General features: G+C 38.5%; 2 protein-coding genes across 2 annotated transcripts in view; both read left to right on the top strand.

The window, feature by feature from the left end:
* Window positions 1–26,915, top strand: part of LOC107159539 (serpin B9-like) — a 114,127-nt gene that overhangs the window by 39,993 nt on the left and 47,219 nt on the right. The gene's annotated exons all lie outside the window — the stretch shown is intronic.
* On the top strand, window positions 4,564–12,846 carry LOC107159533 (serpin B9-like). Its single transcript, XM_015506116.2, has 6 exons — window positions 4,564–4,822; window positions 8,298–8,435; window positions 9,026–9,143; window positions 10,526–10,668; window positions 11,509–11,664; window positions 12,367–12,846. The coding sequence occupies exons 1-6, from the start codon at window positions 4,655–4,657 to the stop codon at window positions 12,769–12,771; spliced, it is 1,128 nt and encodes a 375-aa protein (XP_015361602.1). The 5' UTR covers window positions 4,564–4,654; the 3' UTR covers window positions 12,772–12,846.

Genomic DNA, 26,915 nt, shown 5'->3' with positions numbered 1-26,915 from the left:
CAGCAGTTTTGCAAATTAGTTTGGTAGTTCCACCGGAAGTTAAATACAGAGTTATCATATGAACAAGAAATTTCATACTTAGGTCTATATTCAAGGTAAATTCAAGAAAATATGTCTACACAAAAATTTTACACAAATGTTCAAAACAACATTATTCTTAACAGACAGATGATGAAAAGGACTCACTGCCTACCAATTGATGAAATTTAAAAAGGAACATATATGCACTCAATATTATTATGGATATTTTTCCAACACAAAAAGAGATAAATGCCCATACCTTGAACCAACGAGGATAAACCTTGAAAATATCAGGTTAGTAAAAGAAGGAAATAAACAAAATATCTCATATTGAATGATTCCTTATATGAAATGCTCTCAATAGGCAAATACATAGAGAAAAATATGGATTAGTCATTGCCAGAGCTTGGGGAAGAGGGAGGAGGGAATGGAGAATAATTATAAATGAGTATCCCATTTGTATTTGAAGTGATGCAAATGTTCTGGACTCAGACAGTGGTGACAGTTGTACAGTTCTGTGAATATCCTGAATTGTAGGATTTAAAGGGGTGAATATTGTTAAATCATAATTTTGAGATGGAGAAATCTCTGAAATACATGGGTTTATCAAGCTGTGCATGTTGCTAGCCTGGTCCTAGGGCAAATTCCCTAAGTCACTAGCAGCATTACCAGGTAGCAGCTAGAAATGTCCATTGGATCTAAGGATATTTTGTCATAAAAATCCTGGGAGCAGGAGGTGAATATTACTTTCATTAAGTCTACAATGGATACAGAGAAGAGGGATATGACCTGGGATAGGAAGAGAGTCAGCAGAGACATGTTTCTGTAGCCTCTTGGTTGGTTGAGTCTATAAGCACAATAAAATTTTATCAGGATGGCTTATCTTAAAAACATGGGAAAAAAATACACTGCAGTTATTTATTTTATTTGATTTTATTTTGGTTTACCTTGAAACTATCAGTTAAACTCTTATCTTTCTTTCCTCCATCCTGCTGGTAACTGTATTTAGAATGTCTCAGATTCCTTCTCTTATCAATATTATGGTATGCATATTCACCTTTTAACAAGCATTATTTATCTGTTTAATTGCTTGTTTATTCATTTATTTATTTTTGTATACAGGGAATAAAGCCAGGGACACCTAACCACTGAACTACATCCCCAGACATTTTCATTTTTTAATTGAGTCAGGGTCTTGCTAATTTGCTGAGGCTGGGTTTGAACTCTGGATCCTCCTATCTCTGTCTCCCTAGCTGCTGGGATTATAGGCATGTGCCAGAAAATATAGGTGTTATTTTAAAAATGGCATGGCATCTTCAATGAAAATTTTTTAAAGCCCTCATTCTCGGGGTCATGTAAATGGAGGGGTAGCACCTAAGAAAGTGTGCCTGATAAATGTTTTGCCTCACCCTAATTCAGGCACTCAGGAGAGAAAACTAATTTTCATTAATTTGAAAAAAGACAGTTATCGGCTTGATAACTTGAGGTCCTGAGCCATTTTGATTCAGTCTCTGTTTCTGTCACATTGCCCATGAGAAGTAGGACTGCTTATAAACCAGTTCCACAGCCTAAGCACAAGAAGTTGGAAAAGAGCTCAGCTGCTCAAATTTAGGACACCTATGTTCTCTATGAGAGTACCAGACTGGTAATACTGAGTGGTGAAGAAACTGGAAAACAAAATTTTTATTTTTATTTTTGTGATGATGGGGATTAACCCAGGACCTTGCGCATATGAGGCAAGCACACTACCACTAAATTATAATACACAGCCCATGGAAAGAACATTTTTTAAAATTTGTTTTTACATAATTATGAGTGCATAGTAAGTATGCAAAAAATTATTTAATTGTAGCAATTTCATACATGCATGTAAAGTACTCTAACTGAATCCACCCTACCTGTAACACATTCTTGTCCCCCTTATACTTTTCCCTCTCCATTACCTTCCCAATTAGTTCATCTTCAAATTTTATGTCACTTTTTATTATTCTCTAGATTTCACATATGAAAGAAAACATGAGATCCTTGTTTTTCTGAGATTTATTTTGCTTAACATGATGTTTTCAAGTTTCATCCATTTTCCTGCAAATCACATTTCCTTCCTTTTTATGGTAAATAAAACTCTACTGTACACATATACTTACTACATTTTTCTTTTGATGAATTTATCTGTTAATGGGCACCTAGGCTGATTCCATAACTTGGCTTTTGTGAACAGTGCTGGGACAAACATGGGTATGCAGCTGTGTCTGTACTATGCTGACTTTGATTCCTTCACAGGTACACAGAGAAGAGTGGTATAACTGGATCATGTGGTAGGTAGTACTACCTTTAGTTCCTGAAGAAACTCCTTACCATTTTCCATAGTGGTGGGGCTAATTTACATTCCCACCAACAGCATATAAGGGAAAGGGACACATTATGGCACCCTCATAGAGAACACAGGTGTCCTAAATCTGAATCCTTCCTTTGCATCAGGCAGGAGGCTCAGAATACAGACATATAGGACTTTCCTTCCCTAAAATCTGAGCCTGTCATTCTGTCTTTGCTTTGTGTCAGTAGGGAAGCCCAGAGTTGTAGATTTTGTATCCTTCCCCAGTTCCCACTGTGTTTTTCCCAGGGGACTTTGCAGCCTGCCTTTGGTTGTCAGTTTCAGAGCGCTTTCACTTTCAGAATCCTCTAGAAAACATGCTTTGTCCAAGTCTACCCCAATGTCTCCCTTGGTGTTCCAGTGAAAAGCAGTGGGTGACAGAGGCCAGGCTAGAGGAGCAAGAGCAAGAGGATTAGTGACCTATCCCTGGTCAAGGAGAAGTCCCAATCCCCTGCCATGATTCAGGTCACACTGGATTTCTTCCCTGAGGCAGTGACTTGCTGATTGGAAGGCAGGAATTCCCACAGCCAAACAGGCCTGATAAAAGGCCTCTGGGAGTGTAGAGGCCCCAGAGGCACAGCTGTGGATCCTGGTCCTGTGATTCAGAAGTCAGTACCAGGCTAGCAGCACTGAGACCTGAGGGAGAGACTGTGTGGAAGGTGGCAGGTGAGGACTTCTCTGTGCAGGGTCTGAAGTGACAGTGGACCAAGGCAAGTTTTAGAAACCCCAGGCCACCACTGGGAAAAGGGATGCCAGAGGCTGAGATGAAAAAAGATAATCTAAAAAAAGTCAGTGTTATTGCTGTGTTTAGAAAACAGCTTCTTGGGAGATCATGGGGGTCAGTGGTATAGAGGGATCTCGCTTAGGGCTGGTCTCAGAGAAGGGGAGAGAGAATTCAAGAAGGCAAAGACACTGCACAGCCTCCTGGCTTCTCTGCTTGCCTCTTGGCTGCCCGTGGCTGGCCCTGGACCTCACCATAGTGGGTGTTTGTGCTCCAACACCACTCCCACCTACTGGCCTTATTTTTACACCTGTCTTCTCTCCTTAGGGAGCCTTACCTTTCTCTGTGCTTTTAAAATCTCTAGTATCCAGTTCAAAACCACAGCACCCTTTATTTATCTGAGATTTCCCCCTAATTGATAGAGCTCTTGCTATTTCCTGGGCATGTTTGCAGGTGCTTAGAATCAGGATGCCAGGCAACTTTCCTGCAGAGAGCAGCCAGTCTTGTGGGTCCAACAATCAATGAGACAAGGAATTACAATAAGGAGGGATGAGTCAGGTTGGGAGGAGGTGGGAGCTCTAGACTAGGACATCAGAGGCCTCCTGATGCTGAGCCTAGGAGGGAGGAGGGAGTGATTGGAGCTTGGTGACAGGGATGGTGTAGGCAGTGTTTTAAGTTGGATATCACTCTTTTCCAAGGCTCAGAGATAATATGGGGGGCTGGGGGGATAGAGGTGGAGGCTGTGACAGAGGTGGACAGCATCAAGGGATGGGGCCAGGCAGCTGGGATGCCATTTACAAAACACATTTTCAGATTCTCGCTATGGCTACTGGAGATTTAAGGGTGAGGTCATAGGATCAAGATAGCACTTCCCTTTCAGTATTTTGTGTGTCTATCCATCTGGGTTCCTGATGGAGGGAGCCTATGTTCTGAGGCTCCCCAGCCCACTTGATTTGCATTTTAGTGAGCAGGGGCTGATGGTACTGGGGATCTCAGGGTCATGGAGGTCAGAGGCTCTGCAGAGGAAGCATGTGGTTTGTAGTAAGCACAGGATCACAGGGGCTGGAGAAGTGGAGTGGGGTAGAATGATTTGGGAGGGGGCTGAGGCAGGCTTGGACATAGTTTTGGGGGGATCTTTGAGAAATGGGAAGGAGTCAGGGATGTTTCCCAGGATCTAAGGCCCTCCCCTGGTGAGGGAGGGTCTCACTGCATAGAACTGCCCCATGGTGTTTACACTCCACTGTCTCTGGCTTCAAGCAGCACCTCCTTGCTCTGGCTTTGACTACTCACTCTTCTTTCTTTGATCTATCAACTTCTGTTCTCCTAGGCATGCTTTTCTGCTCTTCCTTTCCTAGACAGTTTGATGTTCTACAGACACCAGCCCCTTCCTCACATGTCTAATCAGCTCCCATGGCTTTCACTGATACTCAGAAATTTTCTGAATTCACAAGAAAAATGAAAGCCAAGCAGAGAGCACACACAGTGTCCTCAGCCCCATTTCATTGTGTTTCTCTGTCTTCTTTGCCCCCAGACCCTGAATCATGGATTCACTTTCAAAAGCAAATGGCACCTTTGCCATCCAGGTTTTGAAGATGCTGTGTCAAGACAGACCTTCACAAAATGTGTTTTTTTCTCCCCTGAGCATCTCCTCTGCCTTGGCCATGGTCCTCCTGGGGGCAAAGGGGAACACCAAAGACCAGATGGCTCAGGTAAGCTTTCCTGTCACTGATAAAGAGGGACTGGTCTGCAAGGCTTTTCTCCTATCCCCTCCTTGAGTTTTTTCAGAACTTTTGAGGAAGGAGGGGTGAGCCTGGACCATTTCAGGGAGGGGGTATAGGAGGAAGGGAGGGAGAGAGCTGAGGAGTTTCCTCCAGTGAGATGTTGTGGGGCTTGCTTGCAGGGGTTACTGTGTAATCTCTTTTTCATTTATAACTTTCTTGTATTTGTAAATTTTCTCTTACAATTGCTGATGTCTGTCTATGTTGGGTAGATATGTATGCTTTTTTTGAAAGGATCAAGTCTTGGACTCATTGAGCATTTGTGTTTTTCTCTAAACTCCTCAGGATTTTTTCTCGCCCTTTTCTAAAATTGTGCATTGGGAGTTTTGTTATATCATTATTTCCTTTGTAACATTAAGATAATTGATTGTGTTAAGCTATTTTTAATAAAATTATTTGGTGTAGTAATACAACGTTCATATTATTTTCTAAATTAAATAATTGTTGAGAATCATTCTTTAGAAGAGGAGAAACATTTTTAGTGTTTACCTTATTGAGAATCATCAAGGTCTGTGTGGAAGCTCTCTTCAACTGCTGCTTCTGGCATGAAGGACTTACGGATGTCTCCCCAGATACAGCCACTCCACAGCGCCCTCCTTCTGATTCAGTCTTGTCAGGGAGAGGAGCCTTCCAGTGGCACCAATATAAAAATGGACATCCTACTAAAGGCTGTGGGGCACGCCTATCATGAAAACAAAATGTGGGTTGTAGAGAGAACCTTAACCATGCAAGGACTCATTCACTTCATCAAGATGTTCCTTAAGAGCTAGATATCAAATCAGAGACTATGCGTCTGATAGAAGAAAAAGTTGGCTCCGATCTACATATTGTAGGGTCGGGCTCCAAATTCCTTCNTGAAATATGATATGTCAAGAGCTTTATAATGTTTTGAACAACCAATAAAAAAAAAGATGTTCCTTAAACTTGTGGCCTTGGAACAGTGTTCACCTATGGGAATCAGTCCTTTGCTCCTCCCCCAGATGAGGGATGTTTGGGCAGTGATGGTAAACTGGTCCTACAGTACTGCAAATCTCAGGCCTGGACATGAGCCACAGAGGAAAAACAACTTGCTACTCAAAATGGTGTTTCACAGAGGAAACGGTTCCAAGAAGATCTAATGCTTGTTGTGAAAAGAGACTTAACAGATATGAGCTACTTAGCATGTGTCCACTGTGACTCATGTTTATGCATAAGAAAATATCTGTAGAGTGAATAGACTAACAAAAATATGAGTATGTTAATACACAAATATTACTGAAAGATTGCCATTCCATTATGCCTGTTGCTCCTGCCTGTTACTACTGTTGTTCCAGATCTGCCTCCAAGGTTGAAAAGACTAAAGCTACATAAACCAGTATTACCACTTTTCAAAATGATTCAAATTGACATTGTGCCAATTTCTTTCATGGTAAAAATTAATTTAGTAAAAGGTTTCTCTTTTTGTTTTTAACTTATTCAGGAAACTTCAGTTTGTGTGGGATATAAGATGTTTACATTGTTTTCTCTTGAATTAACGTGTCAAACCAAGTCTCATTGACCTCTTAGCTGAATGCCTTATATAGTCCTGTAGAGGGCAATCCAGCTGATACAAAGGTTTGGCAATTTGGTTGTACATCTTTACCAGGTGATAAGCCTTTTCTTGTTATCTTCTGGCTAATATTTACCAAAGCAATCAGGTATGTTGACCAACTGGAAGACTGAGAAAATAAATGTTGTTAAATTTAATTATTTGGGAAATGGAAGTAATTTTACAAATTCTAGAAAAATTAGTTTTGTAGCTTTTTTCAATACTGTCATTTAAGATTGCGTCCCAAAATTGTGCTGTTCTGTCACTTATTTATACAATGTCAAAAGCTAGTGCTGAGTAATCCTAAAGATGAAAATAGACAAGATGTTAGTTATTTGATTGCTACATAGGAGAGTTATTTCTTTAGAAATTGTTTTTAATAATTAGTTAGTAGGTTAATTTCCATGTTGTTGGTATTTTATTTGTAGTGTTGTTGATTTTTTATTTCCATCACTAATGTTATTGAATATAAATTGTGTCATTTGTGTATTTCAGAGTCAAATGAAACTCTTCTTGTGATGTAATATGACACCTTTATTGTAATATAAAGTATCATATAATATACATATATTATCTTTCTCTAGTGTACTGGGTATTTTATTTTTAATTAATTTTTAATTTGTTTTAATTATACATGACAGTAGAATGTATTTATTCACTTTGATATAGCATACATAGATGGGATGTGATTTCTCATTTTTCTGAGTGTAAATGTTGTAGAATCATATTGGTTATGCAGTCACATATATACATAAAGTAATAATGTCTGTTTTATTCTACTATCTTTCCTATCCCCACATCCAATCCCCTCCCTCCCATCACTTCCCTCTACATAACCTAAGGTGACACTATTCTTCTCTAGTGCCCCCTGCCTTATTGTGAATTAGCATCTTCATATTAGAGAAAACATTCAAACTTTGATTTGTTGGGGATTGGATTGTTTTGCCTATTATGATATTCTCCAACCCCATCCATTTACTGAAAAATGCCATAATTATCTGAAATGAGAATGGAAACCCCTGCTTTTTTATGCAATCCATGAGTAATAAATTTTGTTCCCATCCTTTCACCTTCAGCCTGTGGATCTTTATCCATAAGGTGAATCTCTTGAGGACAGTGTATTGTTGGATCTTGCTTTTTAATCCAATCTGCCAATCTACATCTTTTCATTGATGAGTTTAGGCCATTAACATTCAGGATTATTATTGATATATGATTTGTGTTCCCTGTCATTTTTACTTATTTCTGGGTTTTGATTTGTTTTAGTTTCTCCTTTGGTTGAATGTTCCTTTAGTGCAGGGTACTGTTCAAGAACTGATTTATTCTTATTAATCATATTGCTCATTTTTTACTCTTATTTCCTTTTAAATATTATGATGATGATTGCATTCCTGTCCAAATTTTTGTTTGGATTTTTAGTTTTTTGAACTGCATCTTCTTTATAAATAAATAGAGGCAAGTTATTTTAATGTTTGAACTGCATTACTTTGTACATAAATAGAGGCAAGTTATTCTCTATTTCTGACAAATTTATGGTGTCTGTGGGATGCAGGACTTAACAATAGTCCCTTTTCTGAACCTATCTTGCCCCTTTCATTTTTTTCTATTGTTCATCTATAAACTATGCAGAGAGCTCTGTGTCATGCAAAACCCATATCTTTTTTACTCAGGAGTTTCATGGCCCCTCTCTCCACCTATCCCACCAGTGTCACTTCTCAGTGACAATCAACTTCCTCTCACAGGATAAATTTATGCAGTATTTGAGAAAAAAAAAAAGCTTGCAAATTCTTGTGGAGATCAAGATCAAAACTGAGAGAAATTTGTTGCTTTCCTTCATAGGCACTGTCTTTAAACACAGAGGAAGACATCCATAAGGGCTTCCAGATACTTCTGACCCAAGTGAACAACCCTGGGTCAAAGTACTTGCTTACAACAGCCAACAGGCTCTTTGGAGAGAAGACCTGTGATTTCCTCTCAGTAAGTTGAATCAGCAGAACAATAAAAGTTGTATTTAAAACACATGGAAATATACAACCCAGAAGAGAGACCCTAGAGACCAGGCAGGATAACACATTTGGGAGGCTGTAGCAAGAGGATGGAGAGTTAGAGGCCATCTTGGGCAACCTAGTGACACCCTTGTCTCAAGAACAAAATGAAAAACTGCCTTGGGACATAGCCCAGTGGTACAGCATTTGGCTAGCATGCTCAAGGCCCAGGGCTCAATCCCCAGTACTGAAAAAATGAGCAAAAACAACAACAAAAAAAAAGAACAATATTCTAGAGAACTTGAGAAACTCACAGTAAACTATTTTTAGTAAATACCCCAGTTCTACAATCATAACATATTATTTCAATTTAGGCAATGTCTCAAATTTCATTTATTATCTCTGGTTTTTCAGGGCTCAGAAAATATCTACTTACAAACTAAAATTTTTCACTATCAAGTAGCTTAAGATTTGATCATGTTTTTAATTTTAAGAAGAGCCTAAAGGTAGCATTCAGAATGATTTGAAGCTCACTGTCATTTTATTTAGCAACCTGGTCACCTGAATTATTTCTCTCCAAAGACATTTAAGGAGTCCTGTCTTCAGTTCTATCATGGGGAGCTGGAGCTGTTGTCCTTTGTTGAAGATACAGAGAAGTCCAGGGAGCATATAAACACTTGGGTCTCAAAAGAGACAAAAGGTCAGAATTATAAGTTATTTCACTTTCCTCCCACCACACCTCTGTTCTCTTCACTTCTCTCCTCTACCTCTTCTCCTCATTGCTAATGTCACTAGTGTTGCAGACCCATCAGAGCAAGGTTGCCTGGCTGAGCTTCTTGGTGCCTGTGAACCTAGTGGCTCACAGAAGATCTGATCAATGCTCAGGTTTTCAAAACCAGAGGATTAATGCTGTCTGTTTTCCCGGGGCCAGAGTGGCTGATGCAAGTGTTAACAGAAACTTGTGAGTCAGATTTCCCATATAATACTTTACATGTCACTGGCCTGTATTGTTTACACAGCAGGTGACTCTCATCTATGAGAACAGATCAATGGCCAGATCTTCCAAGTCATGCCCTTGGCCCTCCTCTTCCTGGGGGTCAGTTTGGACTTCATTTCTCCCACTTCTACATGTTAAGATGACTTCTCCTACTTCTTCTTTTCTATCTCTCATTTAAGTGCCCTTCATCAGACTTGAGAAGACTAGACTTAGTCAACTACAGAGCCTCTATCAGGGCTGATCCATTCCATGATTGAAAACACCCTGCTTATGAGGTTAAAACATACTCATTTCTGTTTAGAGTGTGACAAGTTCTAACTTTAGTCCTCAAGATCAATAATGGTTTGATATTTGAACCAACCAGGCACTTATACACCACTAGGAACATCCCTATTTCTGCTAACAAATGAGACAGTAAAAACTAGAGGTAGTACTTTCCACTATTTCTTCTTGGAATCTTTTCTTTTTGTGCCCTCTAGAGGCAGAAAATTAGCAAGGATGCTCTTAGTTCTTTGGAACCATACCACTTGATATACAGGGAAAGAAGGATGTACTTTCACCTACCCAAATCATCATCTGTTCCAAGGATTCCAGGTGCCAGGAGGATGAAATCATAATATCTTTTCTGTAGTTTCCAGAAACTCCTTCTGTCCCTGCTCTGGAGCTATTCAATTCTATCTGCCCCAGGAATATTGTCAGGTAGCTGTACAATGTTAGAACTGGGCCTGACCACAGGGCCTTAGACCTGACACTGCTCTTACCTACAACAGGTAATATCAGCTCCTACCCAGCCCCTCTCTCCTTTGCTGCTTGTCTTCTTCTCCAACCTGGTGTCAAGTTTCTGCTTTGTACCAACCTGCTTTCCTCCAGTGACATAGAAGTCTTTCACTATCTTCAACTTGGTGACTTTTCCAGTGTCTGTCATCATGAATACCACTCACAGCTAACATTTTTAACTTTTATACATATCATCCAAACTCAGCACATTTGAAAACAGAATGTTTGGATCTCTAAGACATCGTATCATGATTATTCACTAAGGATTCAGAAAAAGCAACTGATAGATTTTGTGCTTGTCTTGAAAGGTAAAATTCCAGAGTTGTTACCAGTGAACTCGATTGATGAGCAGGTCAGGCTGCTTCTTGTCAATGCCATCTACTTCCAAGGAACATGGGACAAGCCATTTGACAAATCATGCACAGAAGTAAGGCCTTTCAAAATAAACCAGGTAGGGAGAGACTTTCAAAAATTATGCTAGTCTGATGAAGAAATTAAATTAAAAAATTAACTTTGTAAATGTATAAGTGATTAATTAATAATTTCAAACTTATCTCATTTAATGAATTTTAAACTCATTGAAAAAAAAAGGCTACAAATAAGTAATACTTCCTGTGTATTATGGTTTACATCCTATTAGCACTCTAACTGCTTCTGATGAAGTCTCATACACGTATTGGTTTCATCTCATTCTGGACACAAACATCTTCCTATAGACACAAGTTGCTTATGTCAGACACAAAACAAGGTGCAAACAGGGGGTGTGACAACACACTTTCTAAATCAGAATTTAGGAACTGATTCAAACATCAAACCACTGTGGCTCAGTACTAGAGTGGTCATGTAGTATGTGCAAGTCACTGGGTTTGATTCACAGGACCACATAAAAATAAATAAAATAAAATAAAGGTATTGTGTCCAACTACAACTAAAAAATATTTTTTTTTAAAAAATCTTGCATTTGAATTATTGTTAATCATAACTTATTATAGATTCAGCATTCACCATATTGTATCATTAAACGTGAGTAGCAAAGGCCTTAGTCAACTGTGAGCTATAACTTTAATTTAAATAGATATTAGAATACTTTGCTAAATTCTCTAATCCCTTAAAATACAATGTGATGCAATAAGGAAGCTTATATGCATTAAGCTCCTCCCCTTATTTATAAGGCGTGTTTCAGATAACTATTTATTAATTTATAGCAGTGCTGGACCACAGAAGGGTTGAGAGGTTTTTGTCCCTTTTCATACTCTTTTAAATGCTGTGCTCATGTGGTCATTCCTCTCAGAGAGATAAAAGGCCAGTGCAGATGATGTGTCAGAAAGCCAATTTTAACTTCATCTATATCAGTGATGCCCAGACAAAGGTGTTGGAGCTGTCCTACGCTGGCAAGACACTGAGCATGATCATCCTGCTTCCAGATGAGAACGTGGACCTCAGTGTGGTGAGTCAGGAGGGGCTGCACTCCTTTGAACTCAGAATTTCCATGGGAAGAATTGGGTACACCCTGTGCCTTCTTTCCTAGTATTTCAAACCAGACAGCCCAAATGGCCCAGCCCTGTCCTCCTTGCTTCCTTGTGGTATGATCCCTATTGCAAGAGAGTCAACCATCCTCTCAATGGTGGCAGTGGAAAGGGATGACCTAAAGGGTCTCTGTGAGCAGAGCAGCTCCCATGGGCTTTCCCTCTCTCCAGGTCCCTAACTGTGAGGATGAGTTTCCACAAACAGTGCCACATTCCACCTTAGACAGATGTCCCTGTCCTGGAGAGGCTCACACTGAGAGCCCTTCCTTTTCCCAGTCTCTTTGGCTTGCCAGCAATGGTTCATTGTGTTAAAACTAAACCTCATTCAAACCAATAAATACCATTAGAAAAGCACCACTGACTCAGCATAGATGCTTTTCACAAATAAACATGGTTTGCTAGTGGATGGATAAGGAGGGACAGCCACAGTCTTCCTGCAGGGAAATCACATATGGGATAGCACGTGGGGTGGTGGACAAGTCAGAGCTCTCATAAGCTTCTGGGCAGCTGAAGGAGCTACCCATCCTGTGTGGGCAACCAACATGGAATGCTCAAGGAAATGTCTGTGTGTCTATAGATATGTGCCATAGTCTGAATATGAACTTGTGATTCTGGTCTTTCAGGTGGAAAAAAATCTTACTTTTGAGAAATTCACAGCATGGACCAAGGCAGCCTCTTTGCAGAATATTGAAGTAAAAGGTCTCTTTCCAAGATTTAAACTGCAGGGGGATTACAACATGGAGTCTGTGCTTCAGCGTTTGGGAATGGTTGATGCCTTCCAACAAGGCCAGGCTAACTTGTCTGCAATGTCAACTGAGACAGACCTGTGTCTATCCAAAGTTGTGCACAAGAGTGTCATGGAGGTGAATGAAGAAGGCACTGAGGCTGCAGCAGCTATAGATATTGACACAATCTTTGACTGTATATCATGTGCACCAACATTCCATGCTGACCACCCCTTTCTCTTCTTCATCAGGCATAACAGAACCAACACTCTTCTGTTCTGTGGCAGGTTCTCATGTCCCTAAGGGTTGTACTTCCCCACCATGGAGAATTTCCCTCTTTCCATGTCCCCCAATTCCCTTTACAGTTCACAAGGATGGGCCTTTAGGTGAACACCAAGTAGAAAAATGAGGGCAGCGTCCTAAGCCTTCTGAACCACTTGCCACTGTGATCTCGATGCACCACACTGAGCTGTCCCCATACTGCCCACTCATTTGTACCACAGAACTAGGTCATGGCCAATAGACTGTCCTGATTCCCTGTTGTACTTAGGATGCGTGCAGTACAGAGGCCATATGATAGCTTGCAAACTTTCCCTTAGATGGGCCCAAACACATTTCCCACTCATTCCACATGCATTTCCTCCTTTCCTGGAACTTCAAACTTGTCACACACCTGCCTTAGCCTGAATGCCTCAATAATAATAAATGCTGGTATATACTGTTACTACCATTCTAGTTTAAAGAGAAACAACAAATTTTAGTCTGGAGGTTGTCTCAGTGGTAGAGCACTTGTCTAGCATGTGTGAGGCACTGGGTTAAACCCTCGACACCACATAAAAATTAGTATAAATAAAATAAAGATGTTGTGTCTATCTACAACTAAAAAATAAATTCTGTTCAAATGTCATCTTCTTCAAGATGTTTTCCCATTCTCCATAATCAGATGTACATCTTTGAACTTTCACAATAACTGCCCATGATAGTTGCATTGCTTATTTATTAATCATTTTTATTATTAGTCTTTTGACTAGACCTTAAAATCTTTAAGATTTGTGATTATATTCTACATGCTTTAGTGCAGTAATAAACAATTTGATCATATATGATCTCTGTAGTATGGATACAACTAAATACAGAATAGCAACTTTGCCCATTGCTAATAAAACAAAGAGACAGCATATAGGCAGAAACAGGTCAGTTATTAGCTTCACAATTTGCCTAGAAATGATCTATAAATGCATTTTCCACTGGCTACTTACCATAAAGTGTAAAGAGAGCATTAAAGAAAATTTATTTGTTGGTTCCTATCATATGAAAGATGCTATATTCTATTTTAGCAGGGCCAGCATATGGAAAATAAGGAAATTAAATGTTATTACAAAAATGAAGGAGTTATGAGATTCTGGTTAAAGAGAATACCAAATGAGAATAACATATATGTAAAGAATCCAAAACAAAAAAGCAGTTGTTATTAAAGTGCTCTAAGTGCATGTATGCATATAGGGTTTTTTCCCGTGTTTATTTTTAAACAATGGAAGTGTCAAAAATTAGGGTCAACTGTGTTAGACTAAATTACATTATTGTATAGACTGTATGGAATACAACTGTATTATACTTATCATAGAGAAGCATAATTTGCATCATATTATGGCAGTTTATACTCTATGAAAACCTTCCAGGGTCCCTTTATATTGAAATATCCTATAAACAACTAGACCACCAGATGATGATTGTACAATAGTAAGTGTTTTATTGAATAAAACTAAAGAGATATTTTGAATAATAATTTTAAAAAGGAAAAGAAAATGTAAAATGGTACTTAGAGCTCTTGCTTTCTAAGTACAAAATCCCCTGCCCAATTCAAGGCATCTTAATCTCCATCAAGAACAACAACAACAAAATAAGTTTTGTAGTGCTGTTAAATCTATCATTATGAATACAACTGGTGCAAATTGGTCAAACAGAGTCAACAAACACATGAGTATTTGGGGAACATTCCATATTCAAATGACAACAGTCATATAAACAAATGACCTAATTTTTATTCAACTCTCATTTTATAAATCAAAAAGCATATATTACCATATTATTCTGTCTCATAAGTAGAATTTGCTGTAAGTAAAGAGGGGCACTCACCTCTCACAAATGAGTTAATTTAAATTTGTTGGTAAGATAAAATTCAGAATGCCTAAAATTAGCCAGGAGCAGTGGCTCACACCTGTAATCCCAGTGGCTCCAGAGAATGAGGCAGGAGGATTTTGTGTTCAAAGTCAGACACAGCAAAAGCAAGGCACTAAACATCTCAGTGAGATCCTGTCTCAAATAAAAAAGTAGGGCTGGGGATATGGCTCAGTGGCCAAGTGCCATTGAGTTCACTCCCCGGTAACCCCACACACAAAAAATAAATAAATAAGTTAATAAAATGTCTAAAATTGTTAATATTTTTCCCCAAGTTTCTGGCCATTCAGGATTATATTTATCTCTGTTAGGTGTTTAAGATGGAATGTCCATTGCTTTCTGTTTTAAGTACAATATCAACTTTTAGGTTTGACAAAGAAATAAGGTGTTAACTATGCTGGTCTGATATCTTGGTTTTCATGAGTAATCAAAAAATGGGTAAATTAGGTAAATATAAGAAGGTAAAAGTTTATAAATGGAGATAAAACATGTGAATCATTTATACATTACAACAATAACAAATCAATTGCTAAATATAAATTCAAGTAGTCTTAGCTTCCTGATAAAAATATCTATTAAGTGTATTTTTATAAATGATTGGTATGTAGGAAAACAACTTACTTTTGCTCTTCCCTGGATATTTAGTTAAAAATAAAGCTTTAATGAGTACAGTGACACCTACCTGTAATCCAAGTGGCTAGGGAAGCTGAGGCAGGAGGATTGCAAGTTCAAAGCCAGCCTCAGCAATTTAGCAAAGACCTCAGCAACTTCCTGAGATCTTGTCTCTAAATAAAATATAAAAAGTACTGGGATGTATGGCTCAGTGGTTGAGTGTCCTTGGGTTCAATTAAAAAGGGCTTTTAAGAGTTAATGTTCAAATTAGCTTGTGCAGTTCTATACAGAAAGAAAGAGAAAGGGAGAAAGACCCTAACGTGTATTTTGATGAAAAATTGAAAAATGTAGTCTTGTATCTTATTAAAAAGAAGTAATTTGTCTAAATTTTAAAGATTTATATGGTTTGTTTCAACCTGTAAATTTAAATTTAAGAAAGAAAAAGGCAGAACAAACTTTTTATCTTATTTCAAATAAAAAGTTGAGGGGAAAAAGAGACAAAGAAAGTTAAAAGGATGAGGATATGTCTTTTAGAGAATGTTTTTGAATGAGGAAAATTTTTGTATGTAAATTATGATGTTTGTCCTAAAGTAAAATAACTGAGTTGTTTCAAAATGGGAAGAAAGATAGGCCAAAAGCTCAAAAGCTAAAGGCTTAAACAAGTTGCAGAGAGTCTAAGCAGGTTGCAGGTTTGTGAAGGACCGATGTCCTAAAAGGAAATGTATGTGTAATTATGCTGTCTATAATCAAGAGGAATTATTTGCAGGGTTTTCAAAAATAAAAATTTAATCCACTGGATGCAAAACCAGGACATAGGTTTTGATGTTTTGTTTTTTTTTAAATTTGTTTTGTTCTGTTAACAGGATTTTTGTTTGACCTGAGGTGCACTTAACCCCTGAGCCACATGCCCAGCCAACATTAGCCTTCAGGCTATAGAGAGAACTCAAAAAACTTAACAACAAGAAAAAAATAACCCCATCAATAAATGGTCTAAGGAACTGAACAGAAATTTCACAGAAGAAATACAATCAATCAGCAACTGTATGCAAAAATGTTCAACATCTCTAGCAATTAGAGTAATCAAATCAAAACTACTCTAAGATTTCATCTCACTCTAGTTAGAATGTCAATTATGAAGAACATAAGCAACAATAAATGTTGGCAAGGATGTGGGGGAAAAGGTACACTCATACATTGCTGATGGGACTGCAAATTGGTGCATCCATTATGGAAAGCAAAATAGATATTCCTCAGAAAACCATTAATTGATCCAGCTATCGTACTCCTGGGTCTATACCTAAAAGTCTTAAAATCAGCATACTACAGTGATGCAGCCACATCAATGTTTATAACAACTCAATTCATAATAGCTAAATTATGGAATGAACCTAGGTACCCTTCAATAGATGACTGGATGAAGAAAGTGTGGTATATATACTCAATGGAATATTAGTCTTAAAGAAGAAGAAAATTATTCCATCTGTGGGTAAATGGATAGAACAGGAGAATATACTAAATAAATAAGCCAATCCCCCAAAACCAAAGGCTGAATGTTTTCTCTGATATGTGAATGCTAATTCACAATGGGGTGAGGGGGCTGGGGAAGAATAGAGGTACTTCAGATTAGGCAGATGGCAGTGAATGGAGGGGGAGTGGGATGGGGGAAGGAAGGATAGCAGAATGAATCAGACACTAAAAACCTATGTGCATATATGAGTACACAACCAGTGTGAGCCACATCATGTACAACCAGAAGAACGAGAAGTTATACTCAATTTATGTATGATGTGTCAAAACGAATTCTACTGTCAAGTATAATCAATTAGAACAAATTAAAAAAGAGAGAGAGCAATCTAATCAGATTAAAATTCTAAAATAAACTATGACCAAAATGTGGGGTTGAATAGGATGTTATCATATGCCCAACAGAGAAAATGGGATCTTTCGTGATGGGGTGAGGATGGGTGGTGGTTGAGACACCTGGGAATCTGCAGACATGGGAGTCAAAGGGTCAGACAGGTGTCTAGCTTGGGGGTAAAGTGTCATTTCTGCAACAGTAATTGAGAAGAGGCAAGTTATGGTTAGGAGGTTTCTGACTAGAGACTTAACCTATAACTCTCTCCCCTTAGTCTCTGCTAAGAAAGTATTTGGAGTTTTTTGAAAGAAGAAAACTCACAGACAGTGTGATGAGAATAATTCTGGGATTGTAAGAAATTATAGAGGCCACAATTATGTAAATGTAGGCTGCCAGCTGTCCTAGATGTTAGCTTTTCTTAATCCATAAGAGGGTGACACTTTCAGATACAGAGACTATTTCACAATCATCATAATGTACTTGATGGACCTCTACAATCCCTGTCTGTTTATTACCAACAGATGCAAGCTTAAGATGCAGGCTCAAGCAATCATTAGGGCACATTGCTATGCTCTGTAATTTAGTTGTGGTCCCTAATCTTTTACAATTTAGAGTCTTAGAAAAGCCATCTTGACAATAAATACAGATTATTTAAAGATCTCTAAATATCTGCACAGATTGAGAGGCTAAATGAAAACACTCTTGAATTGGGTGTCCTAAAACCATGTAGTCCCAGCTATGTAGGGGAACTGAGGCAAGAAGATCACGTGAGCATAGGAGTTGGAGAGCAAATTACATCCTGTCTCAAAAAAAATATTTTTGTTTGTTTGTTTTTATTGGTTGCTCAAAACATTACAATGATCTTGACATATCATATTTCATACATTTGATTCAAGTGGGGTATGAATTCTTATTTTTACCACATGTACAGATTGCAGGATCACATTGGTTATACATCCACATTTATACATACTGCCACACTAGTGTCTGTTATATTCTGCTGCCTTTCCTATCCCCTTCCTATCCCCCCTCCCCTTCCCTCCCTTCCCCTCCCATCTTCTCTCTCTACCCCATCTACTGTAATTCATTTCTCTCTCTTTTTTCCCCCTTTCCCCTCACATTCTCTTCTAGTAATTTTGTATAACAATGAGGGTCTCCTTCCATTTTCCATGCAATTCCCCTTCTTTTTCCCATTCCCTCCCACCTCTTCTCCCTGCTTAATGGTGATCTTCTTCTCATGCTCTTCCTCCCTACTCTGTTTTGAGTCACTCTCCTTATATCAGAGAAGACATTCATCATTTGTTTTTTAGGGATTGGCTAACTTTACTTAGCATAATCTGCTTTAATGCCATCCATTTCCCTGCAAATGCCATGATTTTGTTATTTTTTAGTGCTGAGTAATATTCCATTATGTATAAATGCCACATTTTTTTATCCATTCATCTATTGACGGGCATCTAGGTTGGTTCCACAGTCTAGCTATTGTGAATTGTGCTGCTATGAACATTGATGTAGCTGTATCCCTATAGTACGCTCTTTTTAGGTCCTTGGGGAATAGTCCAAAAAGGGGAATAACTGGGTCGAATGGTGGTTCCATTTCCAGCTTTCCAAGGAATCTCCATACTGCTTTCCAAATTGGCCGCATCAATTTGCAGTCCCACCAGCAATGTACAAGTGTACCCTTTTCCCCACATCCTCGCCAGCACTTGTTGTTGTTTGACTTCATAATGGCTGCCATTCTTATTGGAGTGAGATGGTATCTTAGAGTGGTTTTAATTTGCATTTCTCTGATTACTAGAGAAGGACATACCATCAATCAACAAGTACATGAAAAAATGCTCACCATCTCTAGCAATCAAAAAAAAATTTTAGCACTTATACATTGTAATTGAAAGGCTGATACTTTATTTCAGAGAGAAAATTCACTAATAACAGCCATGCTCAATACTATCTCCTTGGAGAACTCTCCTGATCAGAATGAACCAACCAACAAGGGTTATTTTAGCACTTTTCATGGTATGCTTCATATTTCCAGCAAATTACCAGGATCCAAAAAAGACACCAAGATGAATAAGAAGTGGGTCTGTCCTTAAGGAGCTTATGGTCAGTCTCTGCAACTTTCAGACAGGAACACCAATGGTAACTCAAGGAAGTATGTTATAAGTGTTAAAGGAGGTGCCAGATAAAGCAACTAAGGGTCAAGAATGTAAATCAGGATAGCTCTCAATAAGGTCAAGATGCAAATGAAACAGGCCTTTGATAGGGAACTTAGGGGGTCAGCAGGTGTCAGGAGGTACACATGGTAGAAACAAGCATTCTAGGGAAGAGATGTCAACAGTTCTGCTTCACTAGAAAAGTGTTTCTAAGTCACAGCATCATTTTTGATATTTTAGGTCAGATCATCTTTTGTTATAGGCAAAGTCGAACATGCTGAGGATTTGGAGCAAAATCCTGACCTCCACCCAATAGATGTCGGTGCCACATCTGCTCCCAATCATGACAACCAAGAACATGTCCAGAAACTGCCAAGACTCCCCTAGGGTGGGGGGCAAAATCACCTTGGACAAGAACTACTGATACAGAATATATGCAAGCACATAGACACATACATACAAGGTTACACCCATATACACATGCATGCATATATGTGTGTTTCAGGAAAACCCACTCCCGGTGTATGACAATAGGCTACCAAAGGTGGAAGATGCCATGAGAACAAAGAGGTAGACAGATCCTGGGTTGCATTAAAGGCAATTTATTAAGGATTCATGGACAGGAGCACATTTGGGGAAGCAGAGGTGCAGGAGAATCCCTGCACCCCAAGGCAGGAGGAAGGGGGAATGCTAAGCTAGATAAAGAGGGGCCATGACCACTGGATTGTACCTGACTTTTCTCAAAAACTATTAAAATACCCAACATCATTTAAGAAATAATCCAGGCATCAGAGGCCAGAACCATATGCTCAGCTATCTTAATGATGTGGTTTGTCCTGTAGGGTCTGGGATGCATGCCAGGGTCACCTGATAGCAAAATGGTAGTTATATTAAGGTGAATATAGTCAAGTGAAGCTAGATCCCTATAACACATATGCATATATATAAACATAAAATGCAAAAATGTATAGCAGCAGAGAGAGATAGTGAGGGGGCCTCAACTGATAGTGTCAGTGGAATGGCAAAGAAAAAGTGATGCAGAGAGATTTTAAGAGCAGCTTTGTTGAGGTGCATTAGCACATAAGATATTACACATATTTAATGTATAAAATTGGCTGATTTTTGACACATTTTTTACACATTGTTTCATTTTACACCTGAGAAATCAATGTTACAGTCAAAATAGTGAATATACACACAAGCCCCCAAATTTCTTCATTTCCCTTTATAATCCCTTCATCCTTCTCTCCAGACCAATCCTCAAGCATTCATTGATCTTTCTGTCACTGCAGATTGGTTTGCAATTATTGGAATTTTATATGGTTAAATCATACAATGTCATTCTTTTGGGCGGGGGGGAACTGGCTTCTTTAACTCAGCCATATGCTATCATTTGAATGTCTATTCCAACATTCATATTAATTTTTTTTCTATTTTTGATATGGGATTGAACCCAAGGGCACTTTATCACTGAGCCATATCTTAGCCCTTTTTAATTTTTGTTTTGAAACAGGATTTCACTAAGTTGCTTAGAGCCTCATCAAATTGCTTAAGGCCTTGCTAAATTGGTGAAGCTGTCTTGAATTTGCGATCCACTTGCCTCAGCCTTTGAAGCTGCTGGGATTACAAACCTGTGGCAACAACCCTGCTGTCATATTGAAATTGAACTACATTTGTAGCTGTGTTAAGATGTGGGGTCTTTAAGAGGCCATGGCTATGCTCTCATGAATGGATAAATGCTATCAGTGTGGGAGTAGGCTCCTGATAAAAGGGTAAATTCAGGATCCTTCCTGTCTGCTGTGCTCACTTGCCCTTAGTCATATTATGATGCAGCAGGAATGCCCTCACCAGAAGCCAGCAGCATGCTCTTGAACCTCCCACTCCCAGAACTGTGAGCCAAGAAGACTTGTATTGTTTACCAATTACCCAATGTGTGTTGCCATGATATAGCGACAGGAAATGGACTAAGATACTTTATTTTGTGATGCATCCTTCTTACTGAGTATATCAATAATCAACTATTTATTTTTTGTTGAGTATTATTGTGCCACATGATATATCAGTTTGTTTATTCCTTTGTCTGCTGATTGACCTTCACTCACCTATTAATCAATTCTGTTCAATTTTTTGCTATTACAGGTAAAACTTATGAACTATTCTCTACAAATCTTTGGTTAAGCATATGCGTTTCTTTCTAGTACATAGCTAAACGGTGTATTTTTCAACATTTTAGGAAATTGTTTTCAAAGTAGTTAGTGTACTAGTTTACATTTCCACCAGCTGTGTGGACAATCATTTTCATTTTAATCATTGGATTAAATGACTAATGATGTTGAACATTTTTTGGTATCTTTGTCTTTTTCTCCTTGTAGGGCCTGTTCACATCTTTCTTCCCACTTCACAAATTTGGGGTGTTTGTCTTCCTACTATGTAATATGTTTCATATACTAGGAAAAATGTCCTTTTTCAAATATATAATATACAAATATTTTGCCCTGGCCTATGGCTTGGTTTTGAAAAGCAAAGAGTGTTTGTTTTGTTTTAATAAAACCCAATGTATTGTGCTTTATGCCATAATAAAAATATATTTAACGAATTGAATGTTACTCAATTTTCTTTTTGATATTTGTATTTATGCTTTACTTTTTTTTTTTTTTTGGTGCTGGGGATTGAAAAAAAGGGATCCTGAATTTACCCTTTTACATGGAGGCAAGCACTCTACCAACTGAACAATATTCCCAGTTCCCTGGATCTATGCTTTCTTTTGTAGTAAATTCACAAATGGAATAAACATTGAGATTCACATTTTTGCATATTCATGTCCAGTTGTCTGATGGCTATTTGTTGAAGAGAATATATTGCTCCATAGAATGGTCTTAGCACATTTGTTTTAAAGTAATGCATTGTACATGTGTGGGTCTATATCTGGACTCTCTATTCTCTTCCACATGTCTATATGATATAGACACGTTTGTAAATATCTATATATCTTCTTAATTTCAGTACCACATGATCGTGATTACTGGAGCTTTAAAATGTCTTAAAATAATGTAGTTTAAAGCTTTCAACTTTTTCCTTATTTTCTAAGTTGCTTAAATAGATTTATACTAGGTCCTTTGCATTTCCATGTAAATTTTAGAATGAGCTTCTAGATTTCGATAAAAAGGCTGCTGAGATTTTGATTGGAATTACATTCACCAATAGATTAATTTAGGGAGAATTGACATGTTAACAATATTGAACCTTCCATCCATGAGTACATTCTCATCTTTTCTTTTGTTTTATGTCCTTTCTCTGAGCTATGATTGTAGTTTTCAGTGTACAGGTCTTATATATATTTCACCAAATGTATTTCTAAGTATTTCACACTAATTCTAGTGAAAGTGATTTTTAAAAAATATTTTCAGTTTCTAATTATTCATTATGATATATAGTTGGTGGTTTTGCATACTGTAGCCTTTACTGAAATTTTGTTAAATATTAGTTTCAGTAGCTTCTTACATATTTCTTAGAATTTTCTACATAGATGGTCATGTTGTCCATGAAAAAAGACAATTTTCATTTCTGTTGCACAATTGGATGTCTTTAATTTCTTTTTTCTTGCTTCATTGCATTGGCTAAAAGTTCCAGTACAATACTGAATAGAAGTTATGAGAACAAAAATCCCTGCTTTGGTCTTATTTATAGATTTGAAACTATTCAGCTTTTAACCATTAAATATGTTAGCTGCAGGGTTTTTGTTGTCTTTTGCTTTGCTTTTTGTAGATGTTCTTTATTGGGTTGAGGAAGTAGTTTTCTGAGGATTGTGCATTATTACAAATCGATGTTCAATTTTTTAATGTTTTTCTGTACCTATTGAGATCATCATATTAAGATGACCATAAACATAGTATTTTCATGTTAGAATTAAATTGATTGTTTTTTAAATTGTGCTCAGCATGATGGTGCATGCCTATGAACCCAGCTCCTCAGGAGACTGAGGCAGGAGGATCACAAGTTGGAGGCCAACTTGAGCAACTTAGCAAGAACGTATCTGAATATAAAATAAAAACTGCTCAGAAAATACTTTTCTAATATTCATAAGGCCCTAGGTTTAATTCTTAATATCACAGCATATAAGGAGAAAAAACTCATTCCAACTCACTGAATCCCTCATTTGTGTAAGGCAGGGACTCATAATACAGACTTATAGGACTTTCCTCCCCTAAAATCTCAGCCTGTCATTCTGCCTTTACTTTCTGAAAGTAGGAAAGCCCAGAGTTCTAGCTTCTATGCTCTGCCCCAGCCCCTATTGTGTTTTCCCAGCCAATGCCCCAATGGATCTTGCAAGTCTGCCTTTGGTTGTCAGTTTCAGAGCACTTTTCAGTTTACAAATCTTTGTACACACCATGTGGTGCCCAACAAGAGTGGCCTCACAATGAGCAGAATACATGGTGTTCCAGTGTATTCTGCTCATTGGAAAAGGCAAAAAAAGTGGAGTGAGCAGGTGATAGTGACCCATCCCTGGGCAGAGAGGAGATCCTTTCCCTGCCTTGACCCAGATCACACTGAATGTCCTCCCTGGGGCAGTGCCCTGCAGACTGGAAATCCTATAGCCAAACAGGGCTCATAAAAGGTCTCTGGGAGTGCAGACCCCAGAGTGAACCTAGAGAGGCACAGCTGCAGGCTCCTGTTCCTGTGATTCAGAGGTCAGCACCCAGGCTAACAGCATTGAGACCTGAGATAGGGGCTGTGTGGAAGGTGGCAAGTAAGGGCTTCTCTGCACAGGGCCAGGAGTGGCAGGGCACCAAGAGAGGCAAGTTTTGGAAATCCCAGGCTGCCATTGGAAAATGGGATGCTAGGACCAGAAACTGCACAAGGAATGGCACAGAAAGGCACCGGTCTCTATGTTCCCTTAGGAGTTTGTGTAGAAATGTGAGATTGGGCAGGTAGGACACAAGGGGAGGAGATGTGATTGGAAAGTTTGGTTTATTAAGAAAGGGTGCCCACAGAGTTGCTCAAAGGGGCTAAGGCCTGAAGGAGCTCTAGGGGCTGTCCAAATTTGGGTGAGGGCCAACAGCAGGAGATTGGGTCAGGAGAGCCTGAGTTCAATAGCAAGTTTAGTGAGATGATCCTTGAGAATGCCATTAGGCCTCTCAACCTTACTGGAGGATTGGGGTTGGTAGGTGATATGGAGCCTCCAAGTGATGTTAAGGCCTTTGGAGACTAGTTGAATAACCTGAGAAGTGAAGGCCTGACCATTGTCTGACTGGATGGAGGTGGGAACTCTGAACCTGGGAATGATCTGCTCAATGAGGATGGAGGCAATGGTGTTAGCAGTTTACCTGGATATAGGGAAGGCTTCTATCCAACCTGAAAAAAGTATCAACCAAAGCAAGTAGGTAGTGAAGCTTTTTGTGCCTAAGCATGTGAGTGAAGATGATCTGCCAGTCTTTGCCTGGGTGGTGGCTCCAACTGATGCATGGTAAGTTTAGGTTTGATGTTTCCTTGTGGGGATACTGTAGAGCAGACAGAACAAGCAAAGTGGACCTGCAGAGGAGTAGTTCTCATTCTTAGGAAGTGAAAGAGGGGTTGTAAAAACTGTAAAAGTGGTCATGGAGTGTTTTAGGTGGGGGCAGAGTCTCTGGAGCTGGAGGAGTTGGTCATGAGTCATAGGTCTCCGTCTTGGGCATCAGGGGCTGGCAGTCTTAAAGAAGTAGTTATTGACTGGTTGGTGAATTTGTGTAGCTGATCTTGTAGGAACTTCTGTAGGCAATTTAATAGACATGGTCCTATTAGGAGAAACATAAAGAGGACTAATAGGGGTCCTGTGAGGGGGAGGAGCCAAGGCCATACTTGTCTGAACATTCTCCATGGAGACTGTTGGCCTAGTTGCTGTTTCCTCTTTTCTAGCTGTTCTTGTTCTTCATTACTCCCAGGAATGACTGTATTTTGGTTTAACTGTTTTTGCTAGGTGTTTAAGATCAAGCTGGCCAAAACTGACTTTGCCTCTATCTATTGTTAAGAGTCAACCGAGTTCCCATAGAGGTCACACATGGGGGAACTTGATGCAGGTTCTTAGTTCTGATAGTGCCGTTTGCAGTAGGATGGGTCCAGGTCTTGCTTGACCATGTGGCTTCCCTTAGAAGCATCAGGGATGTCTCCTTTCTCCAGTGACCCTCCTATTCACAGCAAGTGCACTGATTAACTTTTCATTCTCCAGTGGTCTCATTAATCTCCCTGATTGGGAGGTTATGTGGCCCAGAGTTACAAAGCTCTTTAGAGAAGTTCCCTGTTCCCTGGTATTCAGACTGACTCAGAGGATAAGAGCCAAATATTGGCTTTCTTGGCCATTTTAATTTAACTTTAATTTTAAGTTTTGTTTTTAAACATCTAGCAAGTCAGTCTCACCAGCCTTAAAATAAGAATACTGGGCTTTAGAGTACTGGGCTGTAGAGCAGACAGAACAAGCAAAGTGGACCTGCTGAAGTCTGGCCTACTTTGGAGTCATACTGACATGTAGTAAGATGGGAGGAAGAGCCTTATCTCAGGTAAGGCGGGGCTCTTTATGAATGTTAGGTAAAGTGTTCTAGTATTGAAACTGATCTTTGCTTCTTAAATATTATTTTATAAAGTTTACATATATACTTTTTCAAGGTAACATGAATATTAGCTAACACAATATGATATCACATTTAAATTGTACCCCAGTGTATAGAACTTTATATTAATCTTATTGATAATAGGTCCAGTTATAAAACATTAAATGATATAAGTAAATCTCCAGTATGTTATTCTTATAAGCCTAAAATTACCATGCAACTTTAGTTTGGAGAACACCATCTTGATATAATGCTCTTTTAAAGTTTGAACCTTAAAGACTTTTATACCTGGAAAATATGAACATTTTTAACATACTGTGGTTCAGTAATAGAACCACAATTACATTGATGTTTTTATATTAATAAAGTTTAGCTCTTAAAGAAATAACATATTACAATATTGATAAATAACAGTTGTTGTTTAACCACAGTTGTATAATCCTTAATTCCTTCAAGATTACTTGCTCATAAAACTTACATATATAGCCAACGTACACAGACCTTCTTTATCACTTACTTAAACCCTATTATTTACTTAATCATATAGACTTTCTTATCCAGAAACACCTTTTATCCTTTCTATTAAATCCATACCTAGAACCTTCTAATTTCTCTTTTCCATCTGTTAACCCTTCTTTATTCACATTTTGAAACAATCCTTGTAAATATCTGAACTTAGACAAATTATTCCATCTTGATAAGAAAAATTTTGTTATTTACACTATATAGTTAATCACATCTGTTTTCCATTTCATCAAAACCTAAACAATGTTTAAGTATATAATATTATACTGTTGTAGGGATGAACAAGGCAAGGCACCTAAGATAGCACCAAAGATAGGAAAACAGTTTTATTTGGTTGCAGCCAGATTCAGAGGGCACACTTCTGCTGTAATCAACTACCCCAAGTTCAGGTAGTTTCAGAATTTTATATCCAGCATGTAAGGGGAGGGGCTCAGAAGTTCACCATCTACAGAAGTTCACATAAAAGCAGTTGTTTTTTTCCTCTGTTCTGGGCAAGTTAACTCCTTAAGGACACTTGAGAAGTGAAGAGCTTCTTTCCCCTTT

The sequence above is a fragment of the Marmota marmota genome, unplaced genomic scaffold (genome assembly GCF_001458135.2).
Source record: "Marmota marmota marmota unplaced genomic scaffold, marMar, whole genome shotgun sequence".
NCBI lineage: Eukaryota > Metazoa > Chordata > Mammalia > Rodentia > Sciuridae > Marmota > Marmota marmota.
Note: the sequence above shows the minus strand (reverse complement) of the source record. Positions and strands in the feature narration are given on the sequence as shown.

Coding starts and splice junctions, on each gene's coding strand:
- LOC107159533 (XM_015506116.2), top strand. CDS start 4,655: ATGGATTCACTTTCAAAAGCAAATGGCACCTTTGCCATCCAGGTTTTG. Junction 8,436..9,025: donor AGACCTGTGATTTCCTCTCA/GTAAGTTGAATC, acceptor TTCTCTCCAAAG/ACATTTAAGGAGTCCTGTCT. Junction 11,665..12,366: donor AGAACGTGGACCTCAGTGTG/GTGAGTCAGGAG, acceptor CTGGTCTTTCAG/GTGGAAAAAAATCTTACTTT.